The sequence below is a fragment of the Chaetodon auriga genome, chromosome 1 (genome assembly GCF_051107435.1).
Source record: "Chaetodon auriga isolate fChaAug3 chromosome 1, fChaAug3.hap1, whole genome shotgun sequence".
NCBI lineage: Eukaryota > Metazoa > Chordata > Actinopteri > Chaetodontiformes > Chaetodontidae > Chaetodon > Chaetodon auriga.
Window position 1 is genome coordinate 21,601,264 of NC_135074.1, and position 12,912 is coordinate 21,614,175.

The following is a 12,912-nucleotide window of genomic DNA, read 5'->3' on the forward strand; positions in this document are numbered from 1 at the left end:
TCTAAAGAGCATGAAGAGCACACACGCGACACACTCTCAGCTCTTTTTGATGTAGAGGAAAGTGTAAAATGTTTGCGGTCAAACACTTTCGGAATAATGAACCCAGAATGAACTTCAATTCGCAACTATGGCGACGGTTTATTTTTGTAAAGATGTGACTCACTCCCTTGTTGATGTGCACTGCAGCAGCTGCACCATTAAATGTTTTCTCTCCACTTCAACTCTCCTCTTTCACGGTGTTGCTCTAATTTTATGAAAAGCGGGAAACCGCTTCAGAGATGGAAACAGAGACTTGGTGAGAGTGTCACGGCAGTTCACGGTAAAGTTCAAATTTTTCTCTTAAACTCACTATTTTGTGGTCAAAAACTATTTATCATGAGGAAGTGGAGGCATTCAGATATACAAGGATGGACCAAGTGGTTTCCTGCTTCTTCTGTCATGCCCTCCATTCAAAGCCAAAGACTGCATTTTTGCAAAATGAAAAATTTTTGCACTCAAAGGAACAAAAGCTTTCCAGTTATGTTGACCATGAGCTGGAGAGCAAGATGGGCTTCATCATGTTTTGGTTGTTCTAATCTCTCCACCTTGTACTTCACATGAAGTTTTATGCTCTGAATAAATCCTGCCTGAATTTTTGTAGCCTTTCCAGCGTCAAAGCAAATGCATCCTCTTCATTAGCCTTCTCCAAAGCAGACATTTGACGTATCAATGCAGGAAAAGCACAGGTGTATTTGCATAACATGATGATTGAGATGATCAGACAGTTATTGCAATGCAGAGGTACTTCAGGTGATCCCTGTGTTTAATAAAATGTGAGGAAAACTTCACATATTTCCCTTGAGTCATGCGTGTCCCCAGTTTGGAAACTACAGATGTAACTGATCTGAATTAGTCATATGGTGTCAGTAAGCCTGCAAACATCCACTTACTGAACCGACAAATGATAATGATACGTTTAAAATACACTGTTTTTAATATGTACTTATCCATCATTACCAAATACAAATCCTGCATGCTGTATATACTGCATATAGACATACATACATGCATATACTGTACATAACCGCCCACTTCATGTATATCCATTCAATATTTATTTCTTTGTGTTTCTTTTTTTCTATTTAACAGAAAGGCTTGTAATTAGACACTGCATGTATTCATTTCCGTATATATTTACATAATAGCTTTTATTTTTACCTGTCTTGTGTTTAGCTTTGTTGTCCCTTTTTTTTTAGCAATATGTCTATCTCCATTTCTATTGAAACTGTGACATTGAGAGCAATAAAAACACAGTCAAATCCCTTGTATGTGTACACATACTGGGTCAGTAAGGCTTATTCTGATATAAGGCAACACATAGCTAATAATATTTGTGAATCTTATGCAAAAAATAAATGCCAAGTGTGTGAAATTTCTTGAAGCAGCAGTCTTGCTTGAAAAGTAAACCTGGGCTGTAGCCTTTGGTGTCACCCCCAAATGCCTGCTGCTTCTGTCAGTGTAATTAAAGTATTCACACTTTGGATATAGTTATGTTTAAAAGGTGGTTTCACCCAGATGCATCCATATATTATGTGGATGTCTGAGAGGAGCTCTGTAACAGGAACTCAGTGGTACATCAGTGGCTGGTTGCCTGGAACCAAACAGTGCACGTGACAGCGATTCATTAGAGCTGGTTGTTCACACTACAGCTTGAGACCAGAGCACAGCTGTTGGTTTCTCATGGTGTGGATCAAATCCATTGCAGAGCGTCGTGTTATTTCGTCTTCTCTGGCAACCAAAATCAATCACACCCAGGAGCAGGTCCAGCAGCAGCAGCAGGGGATGAGGACGAAGCAGGAGGCCAAACTGGACCAGGAGCCAAACCAGCAGCAGGAGTAGACAAGGAAGAAGGAACTGATTCATGTTCATATACTGTACAGTAAAACACACTCACTTAGACTTGCACAAAAAGTTTGTTTTGGGGAAGAAGCTGCAAAGATGGTGGCAGTGCTGAAAGGTGAATGGAGAAATGCTTTGCACCATTACAAAGGCACTAACCCGGCCACAGGGTAGGTAATTTACTAACAGGAATTAATTCCAAATACAGTTAAATTAAAATATATTCTCTGATGTGAAGATTTAACTTCCTCTCCACACAGACATTGCTGCAATAAAATCTGTAAAGACCCAAATGGCAGAGACACAGTCCAGGGGAGACTAAAGACACAAAACTGAACTGCTAACTGAAGCAGGGTCAGTGAGATGTATCCATGTTTCAAAAAAGGATTTGATTGTGACTGAGACAAACCTACAGGAATATTGTATTTTCACTGCTTTTTCCTATTTCGACATGTTCAACAGAAATAAAATAGGCATTTTTTAGGTATTACATGGTATGAATGGATTAATTAAACATTTGCCAAGTGTTGTAGAGGTTTATGACTGTCCAAGAAGATATCCTTAATGTAGACCTGCAAAGATTATCGGTTAACCGTCAATTATTAAATTAATTAGGTATTTTGATAATAGATCAACCTTACAAACACGACACTTACACTCCTGCGCAGTAGGCAGTAGTTTGACTTGCTTTCGGTCTTTTAATGGAAACACAGAAGAAGAAAGCTTTCTTCCGCCTACATCCGGTGACGTAACTTCCTTTCTGTCCGTGCTAACCTCGAAGTGAACACGCGTTCGCCTGTCTAGCAAGTGAGTGTCTTTTTTTCCTTCATAATGACTGCATTAATCATTGTGGAAACAAGAATGTTTTTCCAAGAAACAAGTATACTTCCAACCCCGGTCGCTCAGAAACCTTAAAGAACGCCATTTCTACAAATTAATTCCTGTAAAGCACCGCAACGTCGGTGGCGGCTAAGATAGCGAAATGCTAACGGGTCTGAAGAACACGCTGCCACATGGGTATAAAAAGTGTATCTGTATTTAACAGTTATTCTGTTGTTACATGTTAATACCACCATTATTTTCACCACAGCGACTTTATGTTAAACACTTGCTTACCTTGCGCTCTCGCCGATAACACAAGCCCGGTAGATGCTCATATTTGGTGCCTGGCCATCTAGCTTGCTTATACTGCCAGAGAATAACCACTAAACTTTGTTGTATTGTCTTGAATTTGTCATGCAAATTAACATAAATTTAATTCTAAGATCTTGCAATTTTTTGTAGTGTTACTTGTGAAGTACCGAAGTTTTAAGATGAAACAACATGCTACAACACAAACATGGAGGACTGTGCTGCTTGACACTGTCACTGCATATATTTCACTTGCTGATGAAATCACAATTCGGCTTTTTTTCTGAAATTGAATGTATGTATGTTCAAATAAGAAATGAGCCACCAGGAGCTGAAAAGTTTTGGCCTTAAAAGCTGCCAGCCTTGAATAGAAAACTAGTTAAAATGAAACATGCAAGACAGCTACAGATAATCTGCAAGGAAAGAGGAAAAAAGATCAAAGTAGACAATCAGACTAGGAATATTGGCAGCTGGCAACAATAAAAGAGGCTGTTGATTTTTAAGGTATGTTAAAGTAAAGTACATGTGTATTAAGATTGCAGGTGGCCAAACTTGGACATGTTTTAATTTGTTTCTGTTTGGTGAAGTCCATCAACACATCTGCTCAGTATGAACCTTCCTGGTTATTTTTTCAGGATGCGTTACGTTGCTGCTTACCTGCTCGCTGCCCTGGGTGGCAATGAGAACCCTGAGGCCAAGGACATCAAGAAGATCCTGGAAAGTGTTGGCATTGAGGCCGATGACTCTCGTCTGGACAAGGTACAGAGCAGTGTGCTTCTTGTGTTTCTGGTGTTGTGGAAGACACAGTCCTGACAGCAGCTTGTCACTGGCTTTATATAAATTTCACGTCTCTCAACAGGTCATCTCTGAGCTCAGTGGCAAGAATGTGAATGAGGTGATTACCACAGGTAAGTGTGCGAACGTGACATTTTTATTTTGATGAACTGTGGTTTAGCTGAAACGAGTAGGTTTGATGGTCTCTCTCCTCTGAAGTAGTGCCAGGCAGGATTTTAATGTTGAATTTATTTACACTGGTGCTTGTCATGTCCTTTAAAGAAAGAAAATATAGGTAGCAGTTTTCAGATATTAGATCAAGTGGGAAATCATAAAGTGCTGTGGACCACAATGATGGCCATCAACACATGAATCTGCCATTAAGTGTATGTAGATTTTTTATTTTTTATTTTTTTTGTTTTTTTGTTAAAGATGTTAATGGCATTCTACAAATACAAAATTGATTCACTAGCCATCTATGAAGAATAAGATGCACTTTTTTCAGCCTTTACTGTATGTCTGGATGTTTTCCACATGTCTCAAACTGGACAGCAACTTTTGACTATGTATCCTCGTACTGGTACAGTGACAATGCCATGACTATTGGTGGTGCTTTCTTATTGTATTTACTATATACTTAAGGTACACAATGATGGTCTTCAAAGAAAAATTCTCTTCACGATTGCGGGCAGAGGCAATCTGTTAATTTCACTTAGCTAAGACAACAAACCAGATTAAACATGTTCCCACTTTGAGGCCAAGAGGAGATCTCTTAGCTCTGTCAGAGTATCGCTATACAGCTAAACTGCCAGATTATATGTAATGAAAACAACATAGTGTTTCTGACCTCTATCTTGTTTCTGGCTGCTGAGTGTCAGTGTTATCACTTGTGCTTTACGTCTGCCAACTTGTGTCTCCTCAGGTTACAGTAAGCTGGCCAGCATGCCAGCAGGCGGTGCGGTGGCTGTTGCCAGCTCTGCGGCTGCTGGCGCAGGCGGAGCTGCAGCCCCTGCTGCAGGTGAGCATTGCAGCTTAGCACCTTGTTTGTCAGCATCAATGACACTTGGCACACGGTGCCTTTGCCTTCACCTTGTATGTTAATATGATTACATGCAGCCAAATCAGTTAGTCACCATTTAGTTTTTTATTGAATTAAATGCCACAAATCAACACCATTTAAACCTGACACAATGTGTGTGGTAATGAATTCGTTTTCTGTAAATGTGAATGACTTCTTCAGTGACCTCATAAGCATGCCTTTTAAATGTAATGTGATCGTAACAGAAACTGATTTCTTTCATTTTGTTTTGCAGCTGAGGAGAAGAAGGAAGAGAAGAAGGAAGAGTCTGAGGAGTCCGATGACGACATGGGATTCGGCCTGTTCGACTAAACTTTTTCAAAAGATGAATAAAGTTTATAAAAAAAACTCCAAAGTATTTGTTTTTCCTTGCAGGATGACAGTTTTATTGTTCAGTATTTAGTAAGGTAGAAAAAGATGCCAATGAGGTACAATATGAGCCACATCCTGAAAATGAAAAAGCAGCCAAGATTTTCAAGTTTGTTAAAAATTACCTGGACTAGTTTCAGAATCAGAATGCCTTTATTAGTCCCCCGAAGGAGAAATTTCATTTCAGTTACATCACGTCCAAGAAACATAAAAAAAGACAGTGACACATAACAGGGGAGGACAGGAGTGGGAGAACTGTGAGTTGCACACATGGGGAGCGCCCCGTTAGATGAGAAAAAGGAAAAACGAGGGAGGAAGAGGGTAAATACATACACATAAAAATTGTATGTATTTGGTATATGAGGTGCAACAAAATTGACCGAATTAAAAGAGGCATTATCAGTGTCTGTCTTTTGGGTTGACAGTGTTCTTTCCAGCAGTATTCGAGCTGTGGAACACCTGAAGAACTACGAAACTACGGCCGCTAGTCATTGATTCATGGCTCGTGTAATTCAGCGCGGCGATCAGCAGGTGGCGCTGTTGGATTCTGCAGTGTACAAAGGAGTAAATGGGTCACTGCGGGTCCGTCATGTCGGGCACTAATTTAAAACATGAATTAGATATTTCCGTCAGGATAAATGAATTTTTCATGGCTGTGCAGTGAAATGAGATGATGCTGATCTATGACAGTGTGTGTAACTCATGCTGTTCAGACAATCATACAGGTAGTCTGCCTCAGTGCAGAGATCTTCAGCTGAAAGTAAAGTCCTGCATTCAAAATTTTACTTCAATATAACATATCAGCAAAATATACATAAAGCAGAATGGCCACTTTCAGAATATGTAGATGATGTTATTATAATTATTGATATATTTGTGTGTGAGAATCACTTTAATGTTAATGCTGATAAAAGTCTGACTAATTTTAATTACTATATATGATGCTTGGCAGCTCGTGAATTTCCCCGGGGATCAGTAAGGACTTAACCTATAATAACATCTCCTAATTTATTTGGTGATTGTATTTTGTATCATTAATGTGAATCTGCAAGTCACTAAAGATATCAAATAAATAGAATGGAGTCAAAAGGTACTATTTGTATTTATAGTAGCAGAAAATGGAAAGTAAAGTACATCTACCTCAAATTTGTACTTAAATATACTATTTGAGTACTGAGTCACTTTTCATCACTTCATTTATCTGGCCCTCACAGATTCTTATTCGCTTTGAAAATAGTTGTATCAGATGCTTTTCAGGATAATTAAGCTCATTTTAAAATGTCATAGCTTCTTTAAGACAGGTCAGCCTGTGTCACTCAGTTTTTCCACTTCGAATGGGTCAGCGGCCAACATCCTGAATGTCAGTTCATCACTGTGGCGTCAAAACGCAGACAACTCATTTCAACAGAAAAAGTGAATTCTTTGTAACCACTTCCCTCTTAAACTTTATGCTTCTTTGATTGCTAAAGTACAGACTTTTATGCAAATTTTTAACTTTTGTTCTTGGGGATGATACAAGCCTTACAGAAGTTACTGCAGACTGTTGAAGGCAAGAAAAGCCAGTTTTTCCACACAGCTATATTTACAAATACAGAAAGAAATACATCATATTTAGCTAACTTTCTTTTGTGTGCCCCGCCTCTGAAAATAGACCCACACTGTTGTTGGAATCAGCTGCTAAGTCATTTGGTGACCTGATTACGCATAGCACAAGTTAAACTCTGGACATTCATCATGGCAACTTCATCATGTCTCAACAAGCCAATTAGTCACATCCTGGTGTGTGACAGTAAGTCTGTTACTTAATCCCCAATTTTTCAGGTTTTGCAATACCACTAAAAAACAGCAGAGTCATGTGTTCAAAGACGAGTCCGGAGATGTTATCTCTATGTGAGTGTTTGGGATTTTTGGGTTGAATGTCTGTGTGTAGAGGGTGCTGTATGCTGTACAGGTTGTTAGTCTTCTGCTCTGCTCTCATAAACTTGTGATTTTATCTAAATAAACTTGGTCCCTTTCTCACGCTCTAATGCTTCTAATCCAACATATCCTGCCAAAACAAGTGAGCTAGTTTACCCATACACAATCATGGGATGGGGGCACCACAATATTGACTCTGAGGGGTTTCAAATTCTATCTGTTTTGGCCACATAGTCAGATTTTGTTTGTGAAAGTCAAAAGGTCAATAATTTCCTCTGAAAGGCAGAGGAATGGAAGTGTGGCGAAGTAGACGTATAAAGCAGCAAACCACAGAAAAACTCCTGTAAACAAGTCACAAAGGTACTCTTGAGCAAATATACTTCGTTACCCTCCGCCGCTGTAAAAAAAAAAAAAAACACCCAGACTATTAAGTAAATACATAAAGTCACGAGCAGCTCGCGGCGTTGCCGCCATGTCCCTCCCTCTTCCCGTCAGTGACGTCACGGTCCACACCATCTGCTTATCTGTCGCCGTTCAGCTTGAAGCTCACAGTTGATTCTCTCGCTAGCGGACAGTGAAGGTTACCTGCTTCAACAGTGCTTGAACGGCAACCTCTCAGCTGTCTTCAAACACCCAATTACGGGAATAATCACTTTGATTTCTCCTACCACCGTCGATAACATCAAATCAAAATTTTTCTGACCTTAAAACACCAACTAGGTGAAGTTATCCCACACGTTTAGCTTGCTAGCTAGCTATAACTGTTTTGCTAACAACGCAAACCGCTCGGACAGCTTTTCGGCCTCCTCACAAGAAGACCCGACACTGAGATTTGGTAAGAATGCATCTTTAAGCTTTCTTCTTATCGTGTGCATATTTGCCTTGACTACGTTAATGTTGGCGAATGTTGAGCTGAGTAACGGTAAAGCCTGGATTAACACTGGTTCGCTTGTTTATGTCCTCGTCGGCGCCGCAGCCAGTGCGGCCTTGGCGCAGTTTGATTTTCTGCCTTGCGTAATCTTTTCAGGTGCCAGGTATGCCTCACTGGACCTGTCAACAAAACACGACTTTGATTAAGTGCTGTATATTTTTGACACTTTAAGCTCTTTCATTTCGTACTTCCATGCGACGTGTGACGCAGCTGTATCCCTGTGTGAGCGAGGCATCAGCTGTAAAGTTAATATGGTGATCTGGTAACTGTCAGGTTTTACTTCCCTGACAGGATTTGGCCATATATAACAAAATGTAGTCGTGCTATACCCGCTGATACTGAGGTAATACTTGTGTCTACAGTATGCTGTGTGTGATGAAGTAGCTCACTCCGTTGAAGGAAGGACCCATCGCTTTGCATACTCATCGCTTTTGAGTAAATATTTTGTTCAGGTCTGAATGTTGCTTCACAGCTCCAGTGCCTCGGCCATGAAGCCAGTCATATTTCTCATTCATTACCAACCACCCAAGTCTTTTTTTTTTGTTTTTGTATAAATCGTGATAGTTGGTCAATAGTTTTGATATCTAAACGTGCAAATGAAGCATCAGTTGAGTCAAATTTTTACGAAAGTAAAAATCATCGGCACACCTAAGGATGACAGCTTTGCTGTATTGTCCAGTGTAAAGTGATAGACATCAACTGGATATCGATAAGTATATATAGTAGAGTAAGCTTTTGTGGTTACTGTGATCAGAGCTGCAACTCACTTATTTTCATTATTGACTTGAGTGCATCTGTTACCCTTTAAAATACGATATGATATGTCAAATATCAGGAAGTTTTGATAATGACCCATCACAGTTTCCCAGGCCTGAAGGTGAAAAAAAAATTTCTTGTTCCATCTGACCAACACTCCAATTTACAACATTAAACAGAGGAAAGCAACAAAACCACACATTTGATAAGCTTAAACCACGTGATGTTTTGCTTGATGAATAACTGTGAATGATTAACCTGTAATCAAAATGCTGATTACTTTTCTGTTCGTTGACTAATTGAGTAATGGATGAATCATTTCAGCTCCAATTGTGATTCTATACTGTATAAACTTGCCTTGTGTTATGCGCACATGTGATTTGAATAAAACTGAGTCGTGCTTGTTTGTCTAGTGAGATTTGTGTTTGTGTTTCAGAACCATGAGTTCTCAGGTGAGACAGAACTTCCACCAGGACTGCGAGGCTGCAATCAACAGGCAGATCAACCTGGAGCTGTATGCCTCCTACGTCTACTTATCTATGGTGAGAGTCCAATAGGTGAACAGAAAACAGCGTGCAGGCGGTAGAAAAGCAGCTGAGTGAGTAGAAAAGCGCAGAAAACCCAGGGTGGAACAGCTGATGATAATACAGGTAGAACATGTTGGCGTAAGGGGAACGGTGACACTGATACCCGTTATTATCGAGAAGTGATTCTAATTCCTCTTAAACTGACCGTTTTGTGGTTATGTAACTGTTGTGCTGAGTGGGCTTATATGGTGTGTATCCTCACGCACCCTCCAAGCATGGCCAGTGTGCCAACATCCTTCAGATGGCTGGAAAAAGCATGTGGGACATTTGGATGAGGCCAGTCAGGCAGCCATGATGAAGAAAGGCCACCGTCAGAGCAGCCATTTTCATCAAACATTAACTTGAGAAACGTGGGGGAGGGTTTAGGTGTAGGTTTGATATCATGTGTCCCAGTCGTAAAACAAAGGTTGAAGTTCTCTTAAGCACATACGCCTGCCCTAAAAACATGCGCAGCACTCATCTATTGATTACACACAGCCGTGTATCTGTACTGTCAATATGTTCAGTTTTAACTTTAAAAATTTTCTCTCTGCTTTCTTTTTTTCCAGAAAGGATGTAGCTTTATATTAAATAAATATAAACATTTTGTTTTCTTGAGATATTTTTAAAGTTCTGTATTGTATCTGCCATGCCTCGATCCTCTGTTGTTTTTACTGATTCCTGTAGTACTGATGAAAAAAATTAACACTTGAGTTTATTGAAATAGTTTGAAGCACAGTAATGTGACCTCTTAGATAGAAGCAACACAGGCTAACAGTAAAGTTTTTCTTTATCGCTGAATTTTAGCACATTAAACTCTGCTTGCATCGCTAGTTTTATCTGTGTGTAATAATCTTGGCGCCTGGCTAGCTGTGTGTCATGTTTTGACCACATTTCAGGACCTTCTTTGTGTCACCTGATGGACATGGCTGGTTTGGAGGATTCTAACATTCTCCTCTTTCCTCCTCGCAGTCATATTACTTTGACCGGGATGACCAGGCTTTGCACAACTTTGCCAAGTTCTTCCATCATCAGTCGCACGAGGAGCGGGAACATGCCGAGAAGCTAATGAAACTGCAGAACCAGAGGGGGGGAAGGATCTTCCTACAAGACATCAGGGTATGAGTTCATATTCGATCTAATTCTGTTCTTTTTTGTTTGCTTTGTGTGTGTTTTAACTTCAGCACTGGGTGTGAGATTTCTTGTTCTGGGCTATCACGCGGCTCATGATAGGAGGGCAAAACATGAGTACAGATATCAAGGGCGTGAGGGTGTTGTGCTGCTTATCTTTCACAGACACACAAACACAACCCATTTAACGTTTGAGTTAAACGTTAAACTGCAAACCCGCTTTGAAATAATCAGAAAGCTTGCTCTCTGGGCCACTCGGGTCAATGGCCTCCTAGCCCCTCATTTAATAAGTGTCTCACTGTTTTCCTGACCTGCTTTGTATTGCAGAAGCCAGAGAGGGATGAGTGGGGCAGTGGTGTTGAGGCCCTTGAATGTGCGCTGCAGCTTGAGAAGAGTGTGAACCAGTCCCTGCTGGACTTGCACAAGCTCTGCTCTGATCACAATGACCCACATGTGAGTATGAAATCAGTACTGATCCAGTTACGTCCTGCAGTATGAGCCTGTTTGTAGAATTTAAAGGATACGCAGATCTGACCACAAGCACTTAATGCATACACACTGGTTGTACACCTGTTAAGGCAAATATAGATTTGTTCGTTGCAATAAGGTGCAAATTCTGCAGGTTTCCTTTTTCATTTTCTGCAAGATGTGAAAACAGTCAGACTTTGATTACAAGTTGCTTTTAAATTCAGTGGATTAGACAGGTAGGCAGAGCTATAACTCACTAAACGCTTACAAAACAACATTAAGTGACATCAGAATATAGTCATCACAAAAGTGTCAGTTCAGCGTACATGTAGCATTTGCTCATGTTCATATAAATGTATTTCAGTAAGTGAAAGACATCAAAGTGAACACAGACAGTTTAGACGAATGTGCGTTTCTGCTCCTAATTTGATTGATTCCTTGTTCTTTCAGATGTGTGATTTCATCGAGACACACTACCTGGACGAGCAGGTGAAGTCCATCAAAGAACTGGCAGACTGGGTGACCAACCTGCGCCGCATGGGAGCGCCTCAGAATGGCATGGCCGAGTACCTGTTTGACAAACACACCCTGGGAAAAGAAAGCAGCTAAATCCGTCCAGATCACATCACCAAAAGCTTTCTATATATGTATATTTGTATTTCGCTTCCGAATATTTTCAGAATAAGAAGCCATCTGCATGATACTGACTAGTCATTTAAATCTCTTACATTACTCATGTCATTATTGCCATTTCCTCCACATAAGTTACTTCTACAGTCCCCTGTCCCCACAGCTGTGAGTTACTACAGTCAGACCCACTCCTGTGTTTTGCACCTCTCTCTCTCTCTGCTCTCAATGCCTGTGTCACTACTATGTATCTGCTGTGTTTTATGCCAGTTAATCAATCCAAATAAAGCAAACCCTCTGGATTCTGACTCTGATGTTGTATTGTTTTTTTTATATATATGTATAAACAGTGGATCTCTTTAATGGTTTAAATTGAACTCCATCCTTGTTAAAACAGCAAACCTCCCCCACTGACAAATGGGTAATTATAGTACTCATGGTCTGTTTCACTTCCATTACCACTACCATAAAAAAGAGAACTAGGCAGACAGCTGACGCATCTAGTAAAATTTCACTCCTGTCCCAGTAGTGTCTTGCTAACCTTTATAATGTCCATTGTACAATCTGTAGTTAAATTTTGGCATATTAAATGTTACAAAGGCCCAGCGTTTGTACTTAAACCAACGGAGGACTACGTTTTGGTAAAGTTGAAGGACACTTCAGAGACCAGTAATCAAGAAAATAATCACAATGTTTACCTGAATGTGAGGAACATAATTACTGTTTCCTCAAAGCCTGTGGTTTCTCGAAAATATACAGCAAAAATCCAAAATAAGCAGCTTGATGAAACTAATTATGATCATCTGCTGTTCGTGTCTCAAGGCATTAGCAAATGACCACCGGTCTCTTTTGTGTCGAGAGTATTTCATAGACTGCTTCAATCTCCTTCAATCTGTGGTTCCAAAGAAGTGTGTACATAGATTCTTCTGGACCATCAGCAGGGCTTCTAAAGAGTCGCGTAATCTGGGGATTTCCTCCTCAAACTGTTGACATTCAACGGGAAGTGTAAAAGGAGTTTGAGAGTAGACCTGAGTTCAGCGTGTCTCAACAGGAAGTGAACATCATCTGTATTTCACATGGATGATTCTGGATTTCTGACCAGCTGAAGTATTTTTTCTGTTTCGGTTTCAACTAAAAGGCACTTAAATTTTTATGTCTTAGCTGGAGTAAAAAAGTATGCCATCCTATTAGAACTTTGACCTATACAAGTTAAAAATGAGATTAAAATATAAGATAAGGTCATCTTTTGTATTTAATTCAACCATTTTCATTTTGGGAACTGCATC

General features: G+C 40.0%; 2 protein-coding genes across 2 annotated transcripts; both read left to right on the forward strand.

Annotated features, from left to right (window-relative positions):
• Positions 1-2,611: 2,611 nt before the first annotated feature.
• Positions 2,612-5,227, forward strand: LOC143325069 (large ribosomal subunit protein P2-like). Its single transcript, XM_076737961.1, has 5 exons — positions 2,612-2,685; positions 3,645-3,768; positions 3,869-3,917; positions 4,706-4,801; positions 5,097-5,227. The coding sequence occupies exons 2-5, from the start codon at positions 3,646-3,648 to the stop codon at positions 5,171-5,173; spliced, it is 345 nt and encodes a 114-aa protein (XP_076594076.1). The 5' UTR covers positions 2,612-2,685; position 3,645; the 3' UTR covers positions 5,174-5,227.
• A 2,449-nt stretch (positions 5,228-7,676) lies between these two features.
• Positions 7,677-11,934, forward strand: fth1a (ferritin, heavy polypeptide 1a). Its single transcript, XM_076729741.1, has 5 exons — positions 7,677-7,982; positions 9,271-9,376; positions 10,373-10,519; positions 10,859-10,984; positions 11,450-11,934. The coding sequence occupies exons 2-5, from the start codon at positions 9,275-9,277 to the stop codon at positions 11,606-11,608; spliced, it is 534 nt and encodes a 177-aa protein (XP_076585856.1). The 5' UTR covers positions 7,677-7,982; positions 9,271-9,274; the 3' UTR covers positions 11,609-11,934.
• Positions 11,935-12,912: the final 978 nt, after the last annotated feature.

Excerpts from the sequence above, each read along its gene's own strand:
- LOC143325069 (XM_076737961.1), top strand. The coding sequence starts at position 3,646 with ATGCGTTACGTTGCTGCTTACCTGCTCGCTGCCCTGGGTGGCAATGAG. Across the intron at positions 3,918-4,705 it reads GAATGAGGTGATTACCACAG|GTTACAGTAAGCTGGCCAGC; the intron begins GTAAGTGTGCGA and ends GTGTCTCCTCAG. Across the intron at positions 4,802-5,096 it reads AGCTGCAGCCCCTGCTGCAG|CTGAGGAGAAGAAGGAAGAG; the intron begins GTGAGCATTGCA and ends TTTGTTTTGCAG.
- fth1a (XM_076729741.1), top strand. The coding sequence starts at position 9,275 with ATGAGTTCTCAGGTGAGACAGAACTTCCACCAGGACTGCGAGGCTGCA. Across the intron at positions 9,377-10,372 it reads CCTACGTCTACTTATCTATG|TCATATTACTTTGACCGGGA; the intron begins GTGAGAGTCCAA and ends TCCTCCTCGCAG. Across the intron at positions 10,520-10,858 it reads TCTTCCTACAAGACATCAGG|AAGCCAGAGAGGGATGAGTG; the intron begins GTATGAGTTCAT and ends TTTGTATTGCAG.